Source organism: Sarcophilus harrisii, chromosome 1 (genome assembly GCF_902635505.1).
Source record: "Sarcophilus harrisii chromosome 1, mSarHar1.11, whole genome shotgun sequence".
Taxonomy (NCBI): domain Eukaryota; kingdom Metazoa; phylum Chordata; class Mammalia; order Dasyuromorphia; family Dasyuridae; genus Sarcophilus; species Sarcophilus harrisii.
Window position 1 is genome coordinate 246,194,114 of NC_045426.1, and position 19,927 is coordinate 246,214,040.

General features: G+C 35.8%; 1 protein-coding gene, 1 long non-coding RNA gene and 1 other non-coding gene across 3 annotated transcripts in view; 2 read left to right on the top strand and 1 right to left on the bottom strand.

Moving 5' to 3' along the window:
• The first annotated feature begins 14,580 nt into the window (after window positions 1-14,580).
• Window positions 14,581-17,093, top strand: LOC105749696. Its single transcript, XR_001120672.2, has 4 exons — window positions 14,581-14,755; window positions 15,470-15,566; window positions 16,004-16,079; window positions 16,768-17,093. It is a non-coding gene; the product is annotated as an uncharacterized LOC105749696 (long non-coding RNA).
• On the top strand, window positions 15,791-15,924 carry LOC111719552. The gene has a single exon (XR_002769654.1). It is a non-coding gene; the product is annotated as a small nucleolar RNA SNORA13 (small nucleolar RNA).
• A 560-nt stretch (window positions 17,094-17,653) lies between the features above and the next one.
• EPB41L4A (erythrocyte membrane protein band 4.1 like 4A) overlaps window positions 17,654-19,927 on the bottom strand; it is a 168,324-nt gene continuing 166,050 nt past the window's right edge. Inside the window, exon 23 of the mRNA XM_031939383.1 lies at window positions 17,654-17,789. Within this exon, the coding sequence (XP_031795243.1) occupies window positions 17,661-17,789 (129 nt within the window). The 3' untranslated portion in view covers window positions 17,654-17,660. The remainder of the gene's footprint in view (window positions 17,790-19,927) is intronic.

Consider the following 19,927-nt stretch of genomic DNA (forward strand, 5'->3'; position numbering starts at 1 on the left):
ATTTTTAGTTATTGGGGAGTTATGTTTCAAATAGCATTCTCTTAACAATAAACAGAAGGCTGAGGTAAATGAAATCTGTCCTAACCCAAATTCTTTCAAAGATAAGAAAGCTAGAAAAGCTTTAGATGATCAAGGTATCAATCAACATAATGCTTTCTCTCTTTTCCTACCTTCTTTCCCCTGCTTTTTCTTTCCTCCTCAATCCTTCCTCTCCTTTCTCTTCCTAGAATTATAACTTTGTAAGAAATCCTTCCCTTCCCTGTTGTGTCTTTGACTTCCCCACCATCATTCAGCTCCTTTGAATCCTAGGACTCCCCTCAGTGCCTGAGATCTTTTTACCTTGGAACATTCTTCTGCCATATAGGTCTTTCTCTCATTGGTAAATTCCTTTCAGGGTCTCCATTTTTGGAAAGGAGGCAGGCTTTTCATTCTTGCTGTGCTTCTGACTCTCCAGACTTTTACAATATCACCCTGCATAAATATCTTTTTTGCTTTCTTCCTCCCTCACATTTCTCCCCTTCTTTTCATTTCCCTTTTATGTGCTGTCATTTCTAATAAAAATGTGTTCTCCTTGAAGGCAAGAGCTTTCTTTGTTTTTGAATCACCAGCATTTAGCATAGAACCTGGCACTTAGCAAGTACTTAATGGATACTTGTTGCCAATTAGATTTTTCAGTAAAATCTGAATGAAAGCAAAGCTTTCTCTTTTCACCATTGTTATTGGATTTAGTTCTAGAAATGCTTGTTATGGGAAGGATAAGAAAAAGAAATTGATATAATAAGTATGGGCAAATAAAAAAATAATAGTATTCCTTTTTGAAGAGATAATGGTCTACTTAAGAGAACATCAAGGTCAACTAAAAATCAACTGAAACAATTTGATTGCCTCTGCATTTGGCTAAGAGATAAAATATTACTAGATAATGCCAGCAAAATATCAAGATATTAAGTAAATAAATTATCAGTCTTTTTGATATTTCTATGTATTACTCATGTAATATTTAAAAAGAAATAGAAATAGAATAGTAACAAAGATGATTCTCATAGGGCATCTACCTTCTTCAAAGAATAAAGTATTATCATCCTCTCAATTTACTCATATCTGATTTATTATTTTGATTGATGAGTCAACTGAGACATCTGGGTCTTCTGTAATTACACTAATTGGAGAGTGAGTTGGAATCCCACCCTAAATGAAGCAACCAATAATCTTAGAATCTAACATTGTACTGGGAAATTCAAAGTAATATACTAACAATTCCACTCATAGCATAAGACAAAAAATAAGAAAGTTTTACATTTGAGCAAATAAGATGAAAAGACAAGCAGTTTTAAAGTTTTAAAATAAGGGCTAAAATTCCTCAGAAATAAATATACTCCTAATTTAGATTTCTGTTAAATGTTAATACTAAAAGAAAAGAACAATTTTATAAGCCCGTTGGCTTGTGTTCCATTTGTGCTTAGCTTATGCTGACACCTGGTGGTACTTTTAAATCACTGAAGAAAGGTAATGTATACAATTCCTTATGATTAACATTTCCTTGGGAATATTTTGGCAATGTTGTTTTCAGGGATGTATTTTCTGTAAGAAATCTATAATAGCAAAACCTGTTCCTAAGATAGATTTTTGAATGAGAGTTAATATTAAATAAATTCACTTATAATTAACTTGTTATCTAAATCCATTTGCATAGGTTTTTGTTTTTGTTTTTTTACTAAAAAGGCGTAATGCTAGTAAATTCCTAAATACAAAAAGGAATAGATTTCATTCATTAGAACATAATTCAAAAAGGATGAGAAATCAAGCAATAAGTAGGTCTGGGTTCTTTCTAAAAATGACTGTCGATAACATTAGACTTACAAAAAGATAAAATGGCAGTTTCTTTGTTTCTGAAATGGAAAAATAAAAGAGTTAGTTTTGTATGGTAGAAATAATCCACAGACAAAAAGAAAGAATTTATGATTGACTTCTTGATTTTAGCACTGATCTCCACGTGTGGGATGGGTGCTAGACCCCCTTCCCAAATTAACTGATCAAAGACATCTTCAGGTACCAGAGAGAGAACATTGTGCCCTTCAGTGAGTATGATCTCCCCCAGCAAAAACCCTAGAGTCTTACAAATAGAGTCTTATTTACCCAATTAGTACAGGTGTCAACAAAACCAAAAGCAGTTGGAAGCCCAGCAAGGGGGACACGTGCAGGCCTTTTTCACAGTCCTGTTAGAATATACTTGCCTGCGAACTATATGAGGGAATGCAGAAGCCAGGAATTGGAGAATTAAAGGTACTATGGTCAGAGTCAAACAATCAGCATCATGGCAGCTGATCTGGAAGCCTACTTCCCTTCACCTGAAGTGAATTCTTCTTCCTTTAGGAAACAACAGAAACCTCTCTATGTCTGGACAGCTAGCAGTAATTGTTTTCCCTGCATACTTAGTGGAGAATTGTTTGGTTGTCAAAAATTTCCTTTCTTTCTATATAGCCCCCATAATCGTGCAAAACATGAAAAATGCATTTGAAGTCAGTATAGATCTTTGAGAAGAAAGTAAGAGATCTAGGCTAGGGTTCCAGAGACCCCTAGGACCTAGCCCCACCTTCCATCAATGTATAGTGTAAAAGGCTCTAGGCAGGAGATTAGTTTAGGTTTCAGGGTGCTAAAAACCTTGGCCCCAGGGCGTGCTAAAACTATCTGCTTCTTCTCCTGGTGAGCAAAAGGGAAGGTGGGAAGTAGCCCCAAATACTTAGGCAAAGTGGGCCTTTAGACCAAGAAACTCTAGCCCCAGAAAGCAAGAGAGTTAAAGATTTTATAGCAGCAACCAGAGAATCCTCCAGTGCTGGACTGCAAATCAAAATGTCTTCTATATACTTGTATTGTGCCTCAAATATTCTACTGACCACTTGCTCTGATTACAGAAATTTCTATAAGAGGAAAAATCAGGGACATGATTTATTTTTATTATTATTATTATAATAACTTTTTATTGACAGAACCCATGCCAGGGTAATTTTTTACAATGTTATCCCTTGCACTCACTTCTGTTCCGATTTTTCCCCTCTCTCCCTCCACCCCCTCCTCTAGATGGCAAGCAGTCCTATATATGTTAAATATGAGGGACATGATTGAAATAGATCCTTCAGGTCTTGACCTGAGAGCACATACAGGATAAAGCATCCTTAAACGCAGTTTTACTTCAGGTAATGGTCCTAGTTTTTAACAATTTCTCCTTAAGCCAGGATCAGGAATAATCAGGTGGATTCTTATTCAAAAGAACACTGGGAAACTGAGTCAGAAGGATTCCACCTTAAGCAAAGACCAAGGTGGCCCTCCTAATTCTTTCCTAGATACTGACTTCCACCTGTAACAATTTCTTCTGAGTAGCTTGTGGCATATTTCTTTCAAATGATGCATCACTGGCTTGATAGTCTATCAGACAGTCATACCTGAATTTAAAATTCCAAATAAATATCAGTTGCAGTCCAAAGAGATTTTATCTCCAATAGCAATTTCATCAATCAAAGCTTCAGAGTTATTAAGGATTACAGTAAGAGATTCATCCTAAGAGATTCACAGTTTATCTTTCTTATCTAAGCAGATGGTTAAGTTCAACATTACACAAATCATTTTGTTTTTAAAATGCCCAATACAAAAAAAAATTCTAAAATTGAATATTGTTCAATACAGAAACATGTTCAAAGGGACAAAGGCAAATAACTATTATTCTCAGAGTGCCTTTAAATAATGGCTGCAACTTTAAAATGTCAATATAATCAATTAAAACTCAAACAGAATATAGAATATCCTAATTTCACATAAAAGAACCTTATCAGAATTAACTATTTCTTCATTCTTAAAAAAAATCTTAATTCAACTTCCTCCAATTGAGCAGTCCCTATAAAATTTGTGTGAAAATTTTAATTTCAAAAATCAAATCATTTTAAAATTAAGAGTTACTATAGAGACAATGATGCTCAAGATATAAAACCAAAAGTAAAAGACTCTAAAACACCTTTGAAGCAAAGCTTCAAAACACCAGCTATGCACAAATTCAATAAGCATTTTTGGAAGAAAATAAGAGGTTTTTTTTTAATCCAAAAAATGATTTTACAAATGAAATAAGAACAGTAGAGGAAATAATTGGGGAAAATAAGAGTAAAAGGTGAAAAAATTTTTGAAAAAAAAATGAAAGAGGGAAGAAAAATTTAGAAAATTAACATCTTTCACAAGAAATACAAAACTTTACTCAGACAACAGATTCTTTGAAAATTAGAATGGACCAAACAGAAATCAAAGGATCCATGGGAAAATAAGAACTTAAAACAAGTGAGGAAGAAAAAAAGGAAGTTATTAGGAACTATTTTGCCCAAGTACATTAACAAAACTGATACTTTAGAGTAAATAGGTGAATACTTACAAAAATATCAAAAATCTGAATAATAAGGAAGTGTAGAACTGAGACAGTTAATAATTTTTACTAACCATCTTCATTTGCTCGAGCTCTTCTACTCCAGAGGAGGTCAGATGTATCTAGATATCAGAATCAGTCAAGAAAGAGACAAATTGATTGTCCCTTAAGCTGGACATATCAGAAATCCATTTTCAGTATTCACTTGATGAACCTGGGACTACCTCTGCTTTGCCAGAAGCTACAGAACCAACTCAGACTGGCTCAAATCAACCTCAAGTGAATTAAGAGACCCCTGGGGACTTTCCATTTTGACCTCCCTGTATTAAGAGATTATTTTGTAAACTCCAAGAATAGTCCAGCCCAGTAGCAAAATCTTATTAGGTTGAAATACAACTTCTGAGAAACAGACCAGCCCAGGACACAAATGGTCAAACTTGATTAGACATCTGTGTCATTAAACTGGAATCCTCGATTTGTGGTTTTTGTCTTTATAACCCCTGTTGCCTAAATCTACCCCAAGCTCATTTCTAACTACCTGCTTTGCAGAAATAAATGCACTCATAATCTAACTCTAACTTTCTTAGACTAAACTCTGGGAAAAAGTTGACAGAAGACATAACCCATTTAAATAACTCAATGTCAAAAAAAAAAAAAAAAACTTGAAAAAGTCTTAAATTAACTAAAAAAAACAAAACAAAACAAAACCCAGGACCAGATGAATCATGAGGTAATTATGTTAAATGTTCAAAAAACTATTCCAATACTACATAAACTTTGCAAAAATAAGAAAATGCAGTATCCTTTCAAATCTCTTTCTATGATATCAAAACAGTTTTAATATCTAAATAAGGTAGAGACAAAGCAGAGAATGAAAACTATGATGCAAAAAAAATTATATTCTTTCTGTGATGGCAAAGAATTGGAAACTATTTTTTAAATTGGGGAATGGCTGAACAAATTTTGTATATAAATGTGATGAATACTATTTTGTGTAAGAAATGACAAAGGTTATGGTTTCAGAAAAACCTGAGACTTGCATTATCTGAAGCAGAGTAAAATGATTAAAAAACAGGATAACAATTTTTGCAATAATAATATAAACAAAAACAACTTTGGAGGACTTAATTCTTACCAACAAATGACCAATGTTGCAAGTATTTTCAGGATCTTTGCTAGGGGCTCCAGAAAAAAAGTCAGCACAGTTACAGACAAATAAGGACACAGAAGTTTATTTATCCTTTTAAGAACTTGTATCTCAATATTCCACAGATAATATATATAATGTCTCTTCATTGTGCAGTTTGGGGTAAGATCAGATAGGTCATTTAGACAAGGAAAAATACTCTTTTTTTTTTGGCAGAGGCAATTGGAGTTAAGTGACTTGCCCAGGGCACACACCTCAGGTCTTCCTGACTTCAGGGCTTGTACTCTATCCACTGCACCATCTAGCTGCCCCCAAAATACAATTTTTTTTTTTTAAAGAAAAAGGAAACTTGAATTATAGTTAACATAGATAGACATTTACTCCAACTAAAAGAAAAGAGCAGCTTTAAGAAAAAAAAAATATATGTATATATATATATATATATATATACACATATGTATGTGTTACCAAAAATTTAATGAGACTTAAGGAGAAAGTACACATAAGAAAAGAGTAGCTTCTTTATCAGTTAATTAACATTTGTTAACCCAGAATAAAGAGAAATGAATGAGTTTCTGAGAAATATTCAAAGTACTAGGACCCCTAGTGGCCCACAGATGGAGTGCAAGGCCTGGAGTCTGGAAGACTTCCTAGGTTCAAATCTGGCTTCCAGCACTTAAAAGTTGTATGATCCTGGGCAAGTCACTTTAACTTATTTGCCTCAGTTCCTCATCTATCAAATGAAGTGGAAAAAGATATGACAAACCATTCTAGTATCTTTGCCAAGAAACTCCAAATGGAGTCAGGAAGACATGACTGAATGATAACTTTCAAACCGCTATAAGTTCTTTTGTAATTGTAAAGTGATAGGGGAAAGGAGGTGCTGAAATAGATATTCTATAGGAGTAATACATTTATATAACTCCAAATATATACAAAATAGAATCGCTTATGCTTATCAGAAAATTGCTAATAAAACTGTTAGCATAATGACAGAAAATTGTTAATACAAAATATTACTTGCCATAGCCTTAATGATGCTAGTAATATCAGAATTTCAGCAATGCCTTTATATTCTTAATCTTAAAATATTTACTAGGGATTAGTTTGAACTGAACCGCACCCTAAATCCCCCTAACCAGAGATTTTATTTTGTAAAGAAACCTAGCTTAAGCTGGACCTCAACTTCTAAGTTTTAGTTGTTTAGAATCTAAAAAAGACTAAAATTTAGGTTAAATAACTCAAATCATGTACCTTCATTTTATGGTAGCTCAGATGTTCTCCAATATTAGCCTAAAAGATCTAAAAAATCTATTAGTTTATACTGAGCACTTAGTGATTATAGAAATTTGGTATAAAACAAGAATCAGGGACATAGTTACACAGTAAGGGAAAATGTTCTCTTATGCTCATGTCAGTTCCAGACTAGAATCATATAAATAGCCAATTGCATTGAGTCAGGTTTAAAGTCAGCCAGATGGTATACTTTCCATTCAAGAGGAAATGTCATCCTAGGGAAAGTGAGCCAGGATAATCCTATCTCAGTTCATGCCATGAGTTATTCTACCAACTTTTCCCCATGAGAAAACAATCTGTAATTCAATAATGTCAACCCCATAGAGTTGCTGGCTTTTTGGATCATTGGCTTCATAGCACTCCTTGATGATCACATCTGGAGTCAGACTCAGAATATCAGTTAACAATTCCATAATGTCTTAAATAGCTAGTTCTAATAATCATCGCTTTGGGTGGATTCAGTTCTCAAGGATCACATTTCTTTGATAACAAGTATTGACTATACTACCTAAACTAATCTATTTAGTGCTGTACCAATCAAACTCCCAAGAAACTATTTTATTGACCTAGAAAAAATAACAACAAAATTCATCTCGAAGAACAAAAGGTCAAGTATTTCAAGGGAATTAATGGGGAAAAAAGAGCAAATGAAGATGGCCTATCTGTACCAGATCTGAAACTATTATAAAGCTGCCGTCACCAAAATCATTTGTTACTGGCTAAGAAACAAGAGTAGTTGATCCCTGGAATAGATTAGATTCACAGGACAAAATAGTTAATGACTATAGTAATCTAGTGTTTGACAAACCCAAAGACCCCAGTTTTGGGGCTAAGAACTCACTATATGACAAAAAGTGCTGGGAAAATTGGAAACTAGTATAGCAAAAACTAGGCATTGATTCACACCTAACACCATATACCAAGATAAGGTTGAAATGGATTCATGATCTAGATATCAAGAATGATTATTATAAACAAATTAGAAGAACATCTATGGAGGAAGAAGGAATTTGTGACCAAAGAAGAACTAGAGATCATTACTGATCACAAAATAGATAATTTTAATTGTGTCAAGTTGAAAAGTTTTTCTACAAACAAAACCAATGCAGACAAAATTAAGAGGGAAGCAAAAATTAGAAGGGAAGCAATAAACTGAAAACATTTTTACATTCAAAGGTTTTGATAAAGGCCTCATTTCTAAAATATACAAAGAATTAACTCAAATTTATATGAATTCAAGCCATTCTCCAATTGATAAATTGTCAAAGGATATTAATAGACAATTTTCAGAAGAAGAAATTGAAACCATTTCTAGTCATATGAAAAGATGCTCCAAATCACTATTGATCAGAGAAATGCAAATTAAGACAACTCTGAGATAATATTACACATCTGTCAGATGTCTAAGATGACAGGAAAAGATAATAATAAATGTTGGAGGAGATGTGGGAAAACTGGAGTTGTGAACGAATCCAACCATTCTGGAGAGCAATTTGGAACTATGCTCAAAAAGTTATCAAATTGTGCATACCCTTTGATCCAGCAGTGTTACTACTGTAATTATATCCCAGAGAGATCTTAAAGAAGGGAAAGGGACCCATATGTGCCAAAATGTTTGGGGCAGCCCTGTTTGTAGTGGCAGGAAAGTAGAAACTAAATGGATACCCATCAGTTGGAGAATGGCTAAACAAGTTATGGAATATGAATGTTATGGAATGTAAGGGTCAGGAGAGGAGCCTCACATAGTATAAGAGGAAGTACAGAGGCCTTGAAGCCTGAGGCACCTGGATGTAATTTCTGCAGCCAGCAGGCCTCTCCAGTGGGAATTGTGGTTGTATTAAGAGCACATCATCAAGGGGAATCCTTCTTCCCTTATTGGCTGTGCATGTGTCCTCATAGACCCCCTATAAGCAATGGGGACCAGGAAGAGTTCATCAGACGTTTGGGAGGAGTGCAGTAATAGTGCAGGATGTGAGTGTACAGAATAAAGACTTGTACTTGCAAGCCACTATGTCCAGGCGTTCTGTTGAACAAGAACCACTGCTCAGAGAGGTAGCATGACCAGAGACACCCAAGACCAGGGATTTGGTAAACTGGCAGTAAACTGAGTGGGAGGTTACAATGGAATATTATTCTGTAAGAAACGACCACCAGGATGGTTTCAGAGAAGACTTGAGAGACTTACATGAACTGATGCTGAGTGAAATGAGAGAACCAGGAGATCATTGTACATGGAACAACAAGACTATGGAATGTTCAATTCTGATGGATATGGCTCTGTTCAACAATGAGATGATTCAAACCAGTTCTAATTGTTCAGTGATGAAGAAAGCCATATATACTCAGAGAGAGGACCATGGGAACTGAGGGTGGACCACAACATAGCATTTTCATGCTTTCTGTTGGTGTTTGCTTGCATTTTGTTTTCCTTCTCAGGTTTTTTTTTTCTTCCTAGATCCGATTTTTCTTGTGCAGCAAGATAACTATATAAATATGTATACATATATTATATTTAACATATATTTTAATATATTTAAAATGTATTGGATTACCTGCCATCTAGGGTAGAAGATGGGAGAAAGGAGGGAAAAATTTGGAACAGAAAGTTTTGCAAGGGTCAATGTTGAAAAATTACCCTGCATGTTTTGTAAATAAAAAGCTTGGCTAAAAACAAATAAATAAATAAAAAGAAGAGATAAGGAAATGTAATTCTTATTTTCTTTGGAGAAACAACTACGGGTATTAATATACATTGTCAGACATTAAAAAAAAGATAAATATTGTCTATCATCTCATATTGATAACAGTAAGAAATTCATCATTTAAAAAATAATCACAACTTGCCTTGCCATGTAAGAGATATTTGCTTTTAGAGGGAAAAGTAGGGATATGAATTTAATATATCAATACTGTTCCTAAAGGCCTATGCCAACAGTTCACAATGACTAAAAGATAAAAGGGGGAATTTCAAGGATATGGGTTTCTGCTGAGAGGGAGTACCTCGACCTTTGATGCACACTAAGTTTTCTGCCACATTGCAGAAACACCCTTGTTGAGCAAGGAGCAATGATCTGTGACCGTGGGAACGGGTGAGCCTGAGGGTCACAGCTAGTGGCTTTTGAGCAGGGATACCTTGACAGGGCCTCTCGCCTGTGAGTGGGTTGCTAGAATTTTTGGATTGGCTCTCATTTCATTGGCAAATACCGTGCATATGCAAAGTGCATGAGCTGCTTCTCTGAAAGGTGCTTGCCTACTGTTCACACCACTGATCAAGCTTGCAAAAATGTATATCAACAAGACTGTAGGGCATAATAAACTGGAGCTCTTTTCACACCCTATGAGTCTCCTGCTTCATTCATCTCATCTCTGAGATCAAAGGGTTCATATGCTTTGATCTCTTAAAGACAGTAACTCCTGATTTCTAGTACTAAGAGGGTAGTGAGGAAGAAATTCCCTGGAACCCTCCCAAATTTCCCTATAAACCATCTTGAAGAACACCTTAGGATTTAGGATCAGGAAAAGCAACTTACTAACATAGCAGGAATGGAAAGGGAGTGTACTCAGTGTATGTTTCCCATTTATTCCCAAACCTTCTTATCTACCTTCTATATTTTCCCTCCAGCCTTTATTCCTCTTTCCAAATCTTTTAAACCAATGTCTCAGACTAACCAACCTTCCTTTATATTTCAACTGTATTTCAGACTATACATGCTGTTGTTAAACCAATTTCTTAAATTATAAAGTTACTTTCCCAAGCTATATTCTGTCATTATATTAATGATATTATCTCAACAATATTCTGTTCCTGAAGTATTGTGATCAAACAAGCTACCCATGCTGAGCAGCACAGCAGATAAGAGTACTGGGTCTCAGGACAACCCGACTTCAGATTTTACTACAGACACTGAATGCGAATGTGTATACATGTGTATACATGTAACTGCCTGCATCAATTCCCACAGCTGTAAAATGGGAATTATAATAGCACTTACTTCCCAGGGCTATTGTGAAAATCAATTGAGATCATTTGCAGAGCATTAGTGCAGTGTCTGGTAAATTTGTTGTTCAATCCTGTCTGACTTTGATGCCATTTTGGATTTTCTTGATAAAGATCTTTGCCAATGGTTTGCCATTTCCTTCTCTAGCTCATTTTATAGATGAGGAAACTGAGGCTAACTGAAGGGTAAGTAATTTGCCAGGATTTCACAGCTAGTAAGTGTCTGAGACCAGATTTGAGCTCAGGAAAATGAGTCTTCCTGACTTCAAACCAGATACTCTATGTCACATAGCTGCCTACCCATACACAGCCCTATGTCTCCTCCTATTTTCCCTCCCTTCCCTTCCCCTTCTGACTGATGTGTTACACTCAGGGTGGAGTTTGAGATTTTTTGGGGGGAATATAGTCAATATGTGAATTTGTCTTGCTTTCTGCAATTTGTAATGCATATTTGACACAAGGATTTTGGTTTGGATTTTTTTTTTCTTTTTTTAATAGAGGAAGCAGGTAGGAGGAAGAAAATGTGGATTTTTGTTCATTAAAAAAGTAATGTAAAAATGGTAATATTATTGCATTTCAATCAAGTATTGATTCAGAAAAATTTCTAGCACAAGGGTGATAATATAGCCCATTATTCTCTTTCTCTTTCAGAGATAAGACATATGAAGAGAAGGATTACTCTTAAGTCAAGAGAAGAGATCCCTTCCATTCAAAGGAATTACCAATTGTGCTTAACTCATATACTTCAGTATTTCATTTTTTAAAAGTAACTCCTGATTTCTAGTACTAAGAGGGTAGTGAGGAAGAAATTCTCTGGAACCCTCCCAAATTTCCCTATAAACCATCTTGAAAAACACCTTAGAATCAATTTAGGATCAGGAAAAGCAACTTACTAGCATAGCAGGAATGGAAAGGGAGTGTACTCAGGCAGCAGGCCACACAACAAGGGTCCTGTAGCAAGGCTCTGAGCCCCAGGGCAATTCACCAATGGGCTGCCAGTTGTCCCAAAGGCAAGCCAAGAGTTCCACACTAGCAGCACAATGAGGTCCCATCTTCAGAATAGGCCTCCAGGAAGAACCTACCTCCATTACTGACCAGTAGTAAGACCCCTTACTCCAGGGGTAGCAATGCCCCTAACCCACGGCAGGTCAGCAGAGAAGCCTCACCCTCAGTGCAAGCTAGTGAGGAGGTATCACCTCAATGTCAAGCCAATAGCAGGCCCCATTCCCAGTGAAGGCCCCAACCAAGTGAAGCTAGGTTCTAAGGTCCAGCGAAAACTGGCAACAAGGTCCCAAGCCCCAAAACAAGAAGTATGGGTACAGGAGCAGACCCCAACTCTTACATAAAATAGGCAGAAAAAATGAGCAAAAAACTTGACTGTAGAAAGTTACTATGCTGATAGGGAACATCAAAGCAAAAATTTAGAACAGAAAAACTATATCAAAAGGCTATATGCAAAGCCTCAAGGAAAAATGTCAATTGATCTCAGGCCCAAAAAGAACTCTTGGAAGAGCTTTAAAAGAATTTTTTAAAAATAAGAGAAGTAGAAAAAAACTGGGGAGAAGGGGAAGAGAGTGAGAGAATCATGAAAAGAAGATTCAACAACATGGTAGAAGAAATGACAAAAAAAATGGAAAAAAGATAAGGTCAAAATGGGTACATGATTTATAGACAAAGGATAATATCATAAGCAAATTAGGAGAGCATGGAATAGTTTACCTGTTAGATTTATGGTAAAGGGAAAAAATTAGCACCAAACAAGAGATGAGAGTATTAAGAAATATAAAATGAATCATTTTGATTACATAGAATTAAAAAGTTTTTGTACAAACAAAACCAGTGTGTTAATAACCAAAATTAGAAGGCAAGCAGAAAACAGGGAGGAAATTTTTTGTAGCAATTTTCTCTGATGAAGGCTTTATTTTGCAAAAGAAAACCGAGTCAAATTTCTAAGATTTCAAGTCATTTCCCCACTATAAATGGTCAAAGGATATTATCAGACAAACAAATCAAAGCTATCTAAATGCATTTTAAAAAAATGTTTTAAATCACTATTGAGTAGAAATATAAAAATTAAAACAACTTTTAGGTAACACTTCAAACCTATCATATTGGCTAATGTGACAGAAAAATAAAAGGATAAATGTTGGAAGGGATGTGGGAAAACTGGGACACTAATGCACTGACGGTGGAATTGTGAACTGATTCAACCATTGTAGAGAACAATTTGGAACTATTCCCAAATTACGGTATATAATTTGCCCTAGGACTATGAAACTGTGCATACCCTTTGATCCAGCAATACCACTGCTAATTTGTATCCCAAAGAGACCAAAAGAAGGAGAAAAGGACCCAGGAAAACAAAAATATTTATAGAAGCTCTTTTTATGGTAGCTAAAAATTAGAAATAAACCCATCAACTGGGAAATGGCTGAATAATTTGTGATATATTATGTAATAGAATATTATTGTGATATAAAAAAATGACAAGAAGGATGGTTTCAGAAAAACCTGGAAAGACATATATGTGAACTGAAAGACTTGGTTCTCAGTAGCTCAGTAATCCAAAGTAATTCCAATTGACTTTGGATAGAAAATAGAAAATTGACTTCCAGAGAGAGAACAATGGATAATGAACGTAAATCAACGCATGGTATGTTCACGTTTTTTTTTTTTTCTTTTTCTTCTGTTTTTTTTTTCCTCTCCTTGTTTTTTCTGATTTTTCTCTCCCAACATGGCTCATAAAGAAATGTCTATTTAAAAGAAAATTAACTTACATGTAAAACCAGAAAAAAAGAGAAAATAATAAAAAATAAAAATAAAAATCCTGATATATATAATTGCTTTCCTCCCAAACCAAATTCCTATTTTTGAATATTAAATGCAGATAATTCTTTGTAAAGCTGAAGTGTAATTTTTAAAAAATTTTTAAAATGTGTTACTTCTATGCATACCTTTTGACCCAGCAGTGGTTCTATTGGGCTTCTATCCCAAAGAGATCTTAAAGGAAGGAAAGGAACCGACATATGCTTGTGGCAAGAAACTAGAAAATGAGTGGATGCCCATGACAAGTTTATTAAGGCAACCTCCTATGGCACCTCTCCTTCCTTGTAAATAACATTTCCACAGCGTGTGATGGGACCTCTTTAGGAGGGACTCGCAGGAATAAATACAGGATTTACATCCAGAAGGAACCTGGGAGGTGAAAAATTAAGTAGAAGCATGGGCTGACAGTGCTGTGCCTTGAAATCCTAGTTTACTGCTGTGGACATTATTTCCCTTCGGACCTTCAAAGAAAAGTAATGACACTAAACCATCTTCCTTAATAAAACACGATCAATTTCCACATTTGAAAGGAATTGTATTTCATGTTTCTTTCTCAGTGTGTACAACCAGTTGTTCACAAATTAATTTGCGGTTCAAGTTAATGACTTAAAATTGTGGGGAGAAAGACTTTATGTAACATCCTCTCAATTAGACACTTCAGTCCCAATCACATAGAGAACAAACCGAAGTAATCAAAGGCTTTAAAGGGCTTACAATTTAGGCAGAATGTATAGAAGCAAATTCTTTCTCACAAGTCTCCTCCCTTTCTTCCTCCCTCCGCCCTCGTTCTTCTCCCAATTAGCATTTCCCCCTCCGGCCAGAGGGGAGCTGTGGCGAGTACTAGAAATGGTACAGTCCGCGTTGTACACCCCTGCGACGTAATGGGTCCTCGACTAATGGGCCCTTCCAATGGTAGAAAAGCCTCGCGGGGGAGGAACAGCGTCCTTTTTCCGCTTCCACAGGAAAGAGTTACGCATTTTCGCTCCCCGTACCTGCGAGCTTCGTAAGGGGCCTATCATGGCATGCTCCCCTACCACGTTCCTCCGTAGCTGGAGTGCTTCGGTGTCGTGCCCGCGACCACCGTGAGGTAAGTATAGGCCGGCCGGGCGGTGATCGGTGCTGGTGCAGGGCAAGTGTCAGGCATCGTTAGCTGCGCGCATTTAGCTGCTCTCCCCTCCCCCACCCCCAGAGTCTGCGCGGCGCGCTCTTGCGGCGCCCCGTGCATATGAAGCCGGGATTGGGAACCCGTGCGCGGCGTACAGGGCTATGTAGCCGTTTTTGTCTCTCCGGAGTCCCCACGTGGGACCTCCTGCAGCTTCTTGTTGGGTACGTGTTACTTTCACCAACACGTGGCAGTTTGATTAAAATAAGAAGCGAAAACCACTTAACTGGGTTGACACTCAAACATTTATTAAAGCACTTAACACGTGCCAATTACTGCGCCGGGGATACAGAAAATTGCTCGGCCCCAAAGGACCTTCCGAACGGGGCATGCTGTACTTAACCGCCTACTTCCCGTGCGGGAAATAACCGCTAGAAACACTCCCACGTTTAATTAGGTTTACTTACGACTAGACTAGCAACAAACTAAATTAAACCTTGAATTGTAGTTAACAGTTTTAAGAGTTGCAAATGCACCACGGACGTGTAATTACGAAATCGGATTAAAACAAGTTCTAGCAAAAAACCCTGAGACTAGAAAAAATTGAACACGGGACACAGTGAATAGATGGAGAAGGAAAGGCACAATTCCAAGTATTTTCACAGAATGAGAGGTGACTTTTTAAATGTCCTTTCTTAGGCTCGAAATTGGCAAGAAGATGAATCCAGTGGTACATTCCGTGGCTTCCTGGAATCCAGAATGTGTCCAAATCGTTTAAGTCCATGAGTAATAAGCGGTAATGTTTTAAGATTTAATTAAAACTATTTAAAATCATTCCACGTTTACCTTAATTAGCTTTTTTTTTTCAAGTTTTCCTGAGGAAGGAAAAAAGCGTTCTAAGTTAAATGGTTCCGATTTCTGTCTGGTGGGATGAACGTAGTTGTCCAGGCGCTATTCTTGATGTAAAGTCCGTTCCCTTCTATGCTTTACAAATGTTCGGTAGACAGAATGTAGGGTATTTGCCTTTTGTGTTGCCCGTTCACTTTGGACACTAGTGAATGTGGTGTCAAAAAAGGCAGAAATGAAATACTTTGCAGCCTTTTCTCTTGCCTTGGAATTGTTCCATTCATGAGTGTGCTGTATAAGTAACAAGTCACTTTTGGAGTATAGGGATTAAGGAATATCCTCTTGGAGCCACTTCTTTAATTCCTTTCTTTCCCTGATTCTGTTCAGGTAAAAGGAACAAGGACACAAAAACCAGAATAAGCTACTGCTGTCGACATTTTTGTGGATTCCCATGGTGAATAAGGTATGTTTTTTCATCTTTTTCATAGCTGTTAGATTGGGTTTCCTATCATAATGTGTGATACCTTTATATAGCTTTGTCAATTGTGCCTCTGATAGCATATCCTGCCATGCCTTTTACTCATTTTCTAATTTTGCAAGCAGTTAATCTCACTCTTAAATTGTAACCTACGTTCTTATCCCTTAGCTAGTCCTATTTGTATCTGACTAAATCTTATTCATTTTCAGATGTTTCTTGACATTAGTGCATTTTCCATTCCTATATAGCAATTCCTATACATAGCAAGACTGACTGAGATTATCTCCTTGTCTCTTAACATTTTTTCTTTCATTGCTCATACACAGGCCTGTAACTGCCCATTTTTTCTTTTCCCCCCATTTCAATTTTCCACATAAATTTTAGCCAAAGTAAAACTAAATATATTGGCTATAAATAGTTGCTATGTTTTGGATGATTTAATAACTGTTATTTAATGAATAAATAACATAGGATTTATGTCCAAGTCTCAACAATCCCATGTTTGGGATTTAAAGAAAAAATTGTGGGTTGAATTCTATAGCCATCATACAGAGAGTTTTTTCAGGAGGTTTAGATTTCAGTTAAATTTTCTATCCAACTCATAGGTTGCAACAACTGTCTCTAATCTCAACTAATGTAACTTAACAAATGGTTTTTCTTTCTTTCTCTTTAGAGGCTTTTAAATTCCACGCGTAATCTGAAGAATTTTCATCAAAGAAAAGCTTTGGATTTGGATAAGTGGTGGTTTTGAGCTCTCCAAGGGCACAACTGGCATCTGTAATAATTTTGTCCTTTATTTAATGATTATATATTTTTTAAAATATGTAAAATGAAGCTTGACTTTAGGTCTCTTCAAAAGATTTTGTCCCTTTGTCTTGATATTGTAAGGTACTTTTCCTGAGAAACACTACCTTCCTCCACCCACCCACCCCTCCCCAATTGAGGTCATTCACCCACCAAATAAAGCTTTTAAGACACCTGTATGTTCTGATTCCCTGATAATCTGGTCTCATGTCTATTCCTTTCCCATTGTATTTGTGGTGCTACCCTACAAGTTCTTATTCTTAGAGACTTAAAATAGCTATTACTGACAAGGAAACTGGTTTACATGCCCCAAAAGTCATAACAGTCCACCATAGTGGACAATATAGCCAGTGTGGCTTCTGGACATTTAAAGAATGGGTACAAACTCACATTTTGGATAACTTAAAAATGTGTTAAGTATAGCCTGTGAAGGTTAAGTGAATATTTAAATGGTAGCTGATGTTGAGAGCTCGCTCTTAATTGTCTAAATATGAATTGAAAAAAGACAAGAGTTGATTGACCTCAAGAAAACTCAGTTCTTAGAAACAATGTTCGGTTGGTTGGTAGAAAACCTTAGAGGAGGCCATTTCTGAAGCATCTGGCCTTGGTTATTGATAGATGGTAGAACAGTATGTAACTTACAAATGTTCCTTGGGACTTTAAATCAAAATATCTTGATATTTAAAGATGTGATAAAGCAGCACTGGATTTAAGGTAATGGCATAATTTACAGATTAAATAATACTAATTCTTTGTCACAGATCAAGTGTCTATTTTGAAGTGGGATGTTTGTATGGTCTTTATTATCTTTGTGCTGTGTTTTCCATCCAAGTTGCTTGTAGAGAGCTGAGGTTTTTCTTGTATCAGACTGTCTTTGGACCCAATTCTAATCTGAAAAAAAAAAAGTTTGAAATAATGTTGGAATCAGACTTTTGAGTTTTTTTATAAGATGAGAACATTGGTATAGAGTAGAGGAGATTGTTGCATTTGGCTAAGCTGCTGAGGATACAAAAAGATGCAAAAGACAATTTTCATCCTCAAGAAGCTCTAATGGTGACAAGCAAATAAGTACCAAAAAGTTAGAAGTAGAAAATAAGCAACAGATACTAGAATTAAGACTTCCTGTAGAACTATCAAGTAGGATTTTTGATTGGGACTTGAAGCTAAGGAATACAGGTTGAGGTAAGGAAGGTGCTTTCCTGATCTGGAGGACAGCCAGAAAATGCTCAGATGGGAGCATCTTGTTTGTGGGATGGCAACATTGGAAGGTATGTGATGGAAAGTAAAGCATTAAGATACTAAGGGACCAGGTTATGCAGGACTTCCGAACAGCATTCAGAAATTTTTTGGATCCTTGGAGGGGATTGGGAATCAAAGAAGTTAAGAGTGTATGTCTGGCATAACTGATTTCACTCAAACACTGCTACACAAATTTTGTTCCTTTCAAGCATAAGTTTGGGTTTCACCAGCTGACTTGGCCATCTTGCTTCTGTTTTACCATTCCAGGCAAGGTAAAACCAAGATTATCAGACTATAGAGATGGCTTGTGAAAAGAGTGAATAGTTCAATTTGATTCACAGAAAGCAAATACTATGTGCAACAACTGAAAGTTCTAAGTGCCTTATTTTTACAAAATAAGTTTGAGGTACTAATTTGGTAACTTAACCTGTAGGTGGCATCCAACAATTCTTAAGGTTTCTGAGAAGTAAAGATTAAAATATTTCATTTTGTATATGAAGAGTAAACTTGTGTATATATATATGAAGAATAAATACACAAATGGGATGTAACATGAGTTAGGGGATCAGCTAGTAGATATGGGGGGGGAGGGGTTACATTAGAGTTGTTTGAAAATATTCTCTCAATTAAATCAAGAAGATTGAAACCTTGAAGGATCACATAGGCAGAGCTAGAAAGAAATGCAGAATGACTAATTTTACTATTGAAAAAAACTGCCTCCAGGGATATTAAAGTGAATTGTCCAGTAACAACAAAATGCCAGTTGCATAATAACTGCGTCTGAAATTGTATGCAACATTTTGCTATGGCAGTTTCCTGAGACTGCGGAAAATTGAGGGATATGTTGAATTAATCAGTGAACTTTATTTTGCCAAATCAATTCATTCAAATCTTTTATATGCTTCTAAATTCCTTATTGTTACTGCATAATAATTCATTGTTTGGTCATTGCAGTTTATGTCTTACTCTTCTCCCCGCCGTTTGGGATTTTCAGATACTGGAGTGATTTATCATTTTCCTTCTCCAGCTCAATTCACTTGTTTTTGTTTTAATTTTTTGAGAGGCAGTTCAGGTTAAATGACTTGCCTAGGGTCACACAGTGAGAGACTATATTTGAACTTAGATCTCCTATGCTCAGGGTAACACAGTAAATGAGCCCAGTTTTGAACTTGGGAACATTCATGTTTCTGACTCCAGCCCTGTCACTCACAGTACTTGGGGGTTCTAAAATAATTACATTCATAAAATAATCCTCACAAGTTTAGTTATTTTCCAATCAATAGAGAGCCTACTTTAATTAGCTCTTTAATACTACAAAAATTGGTACTATGAAAATTTTAGTACATTCAAACATTGATAATATATTTGAATTAATGATTCTTGATTATTTGATACAATTCACTTGTAAATCCATCTTATCCTAGCTTTTTTTTCCCTGAAATTGGGCTAGTTGCTTTTTTATGTTTAATCTGGATATTTGATGTATTTACAAATATTTCCTCTACTTTTTAAGTTTAGCATACAATTCAGCAAAATAATTTCTGATACTGTGAATTCCTCTTCATTATGTATTTTTAAATTTTTATAAACATTTTTTAATCATACTAGCCAAGTTTATATTGCTTAAAGAAAAATTTTCTTTAGTTTTATGTATCAATTTAATTTCTGGTGTCTGTCCCTTCCAAATTTTTTCTTTGCAGATTAGAGTTTTGATTTGCTATTAATTTTTTAAAACCGCATATCCAATTCACTTATTTAATTCTTTTGATGAACGTGTTTATTAAAGAGAA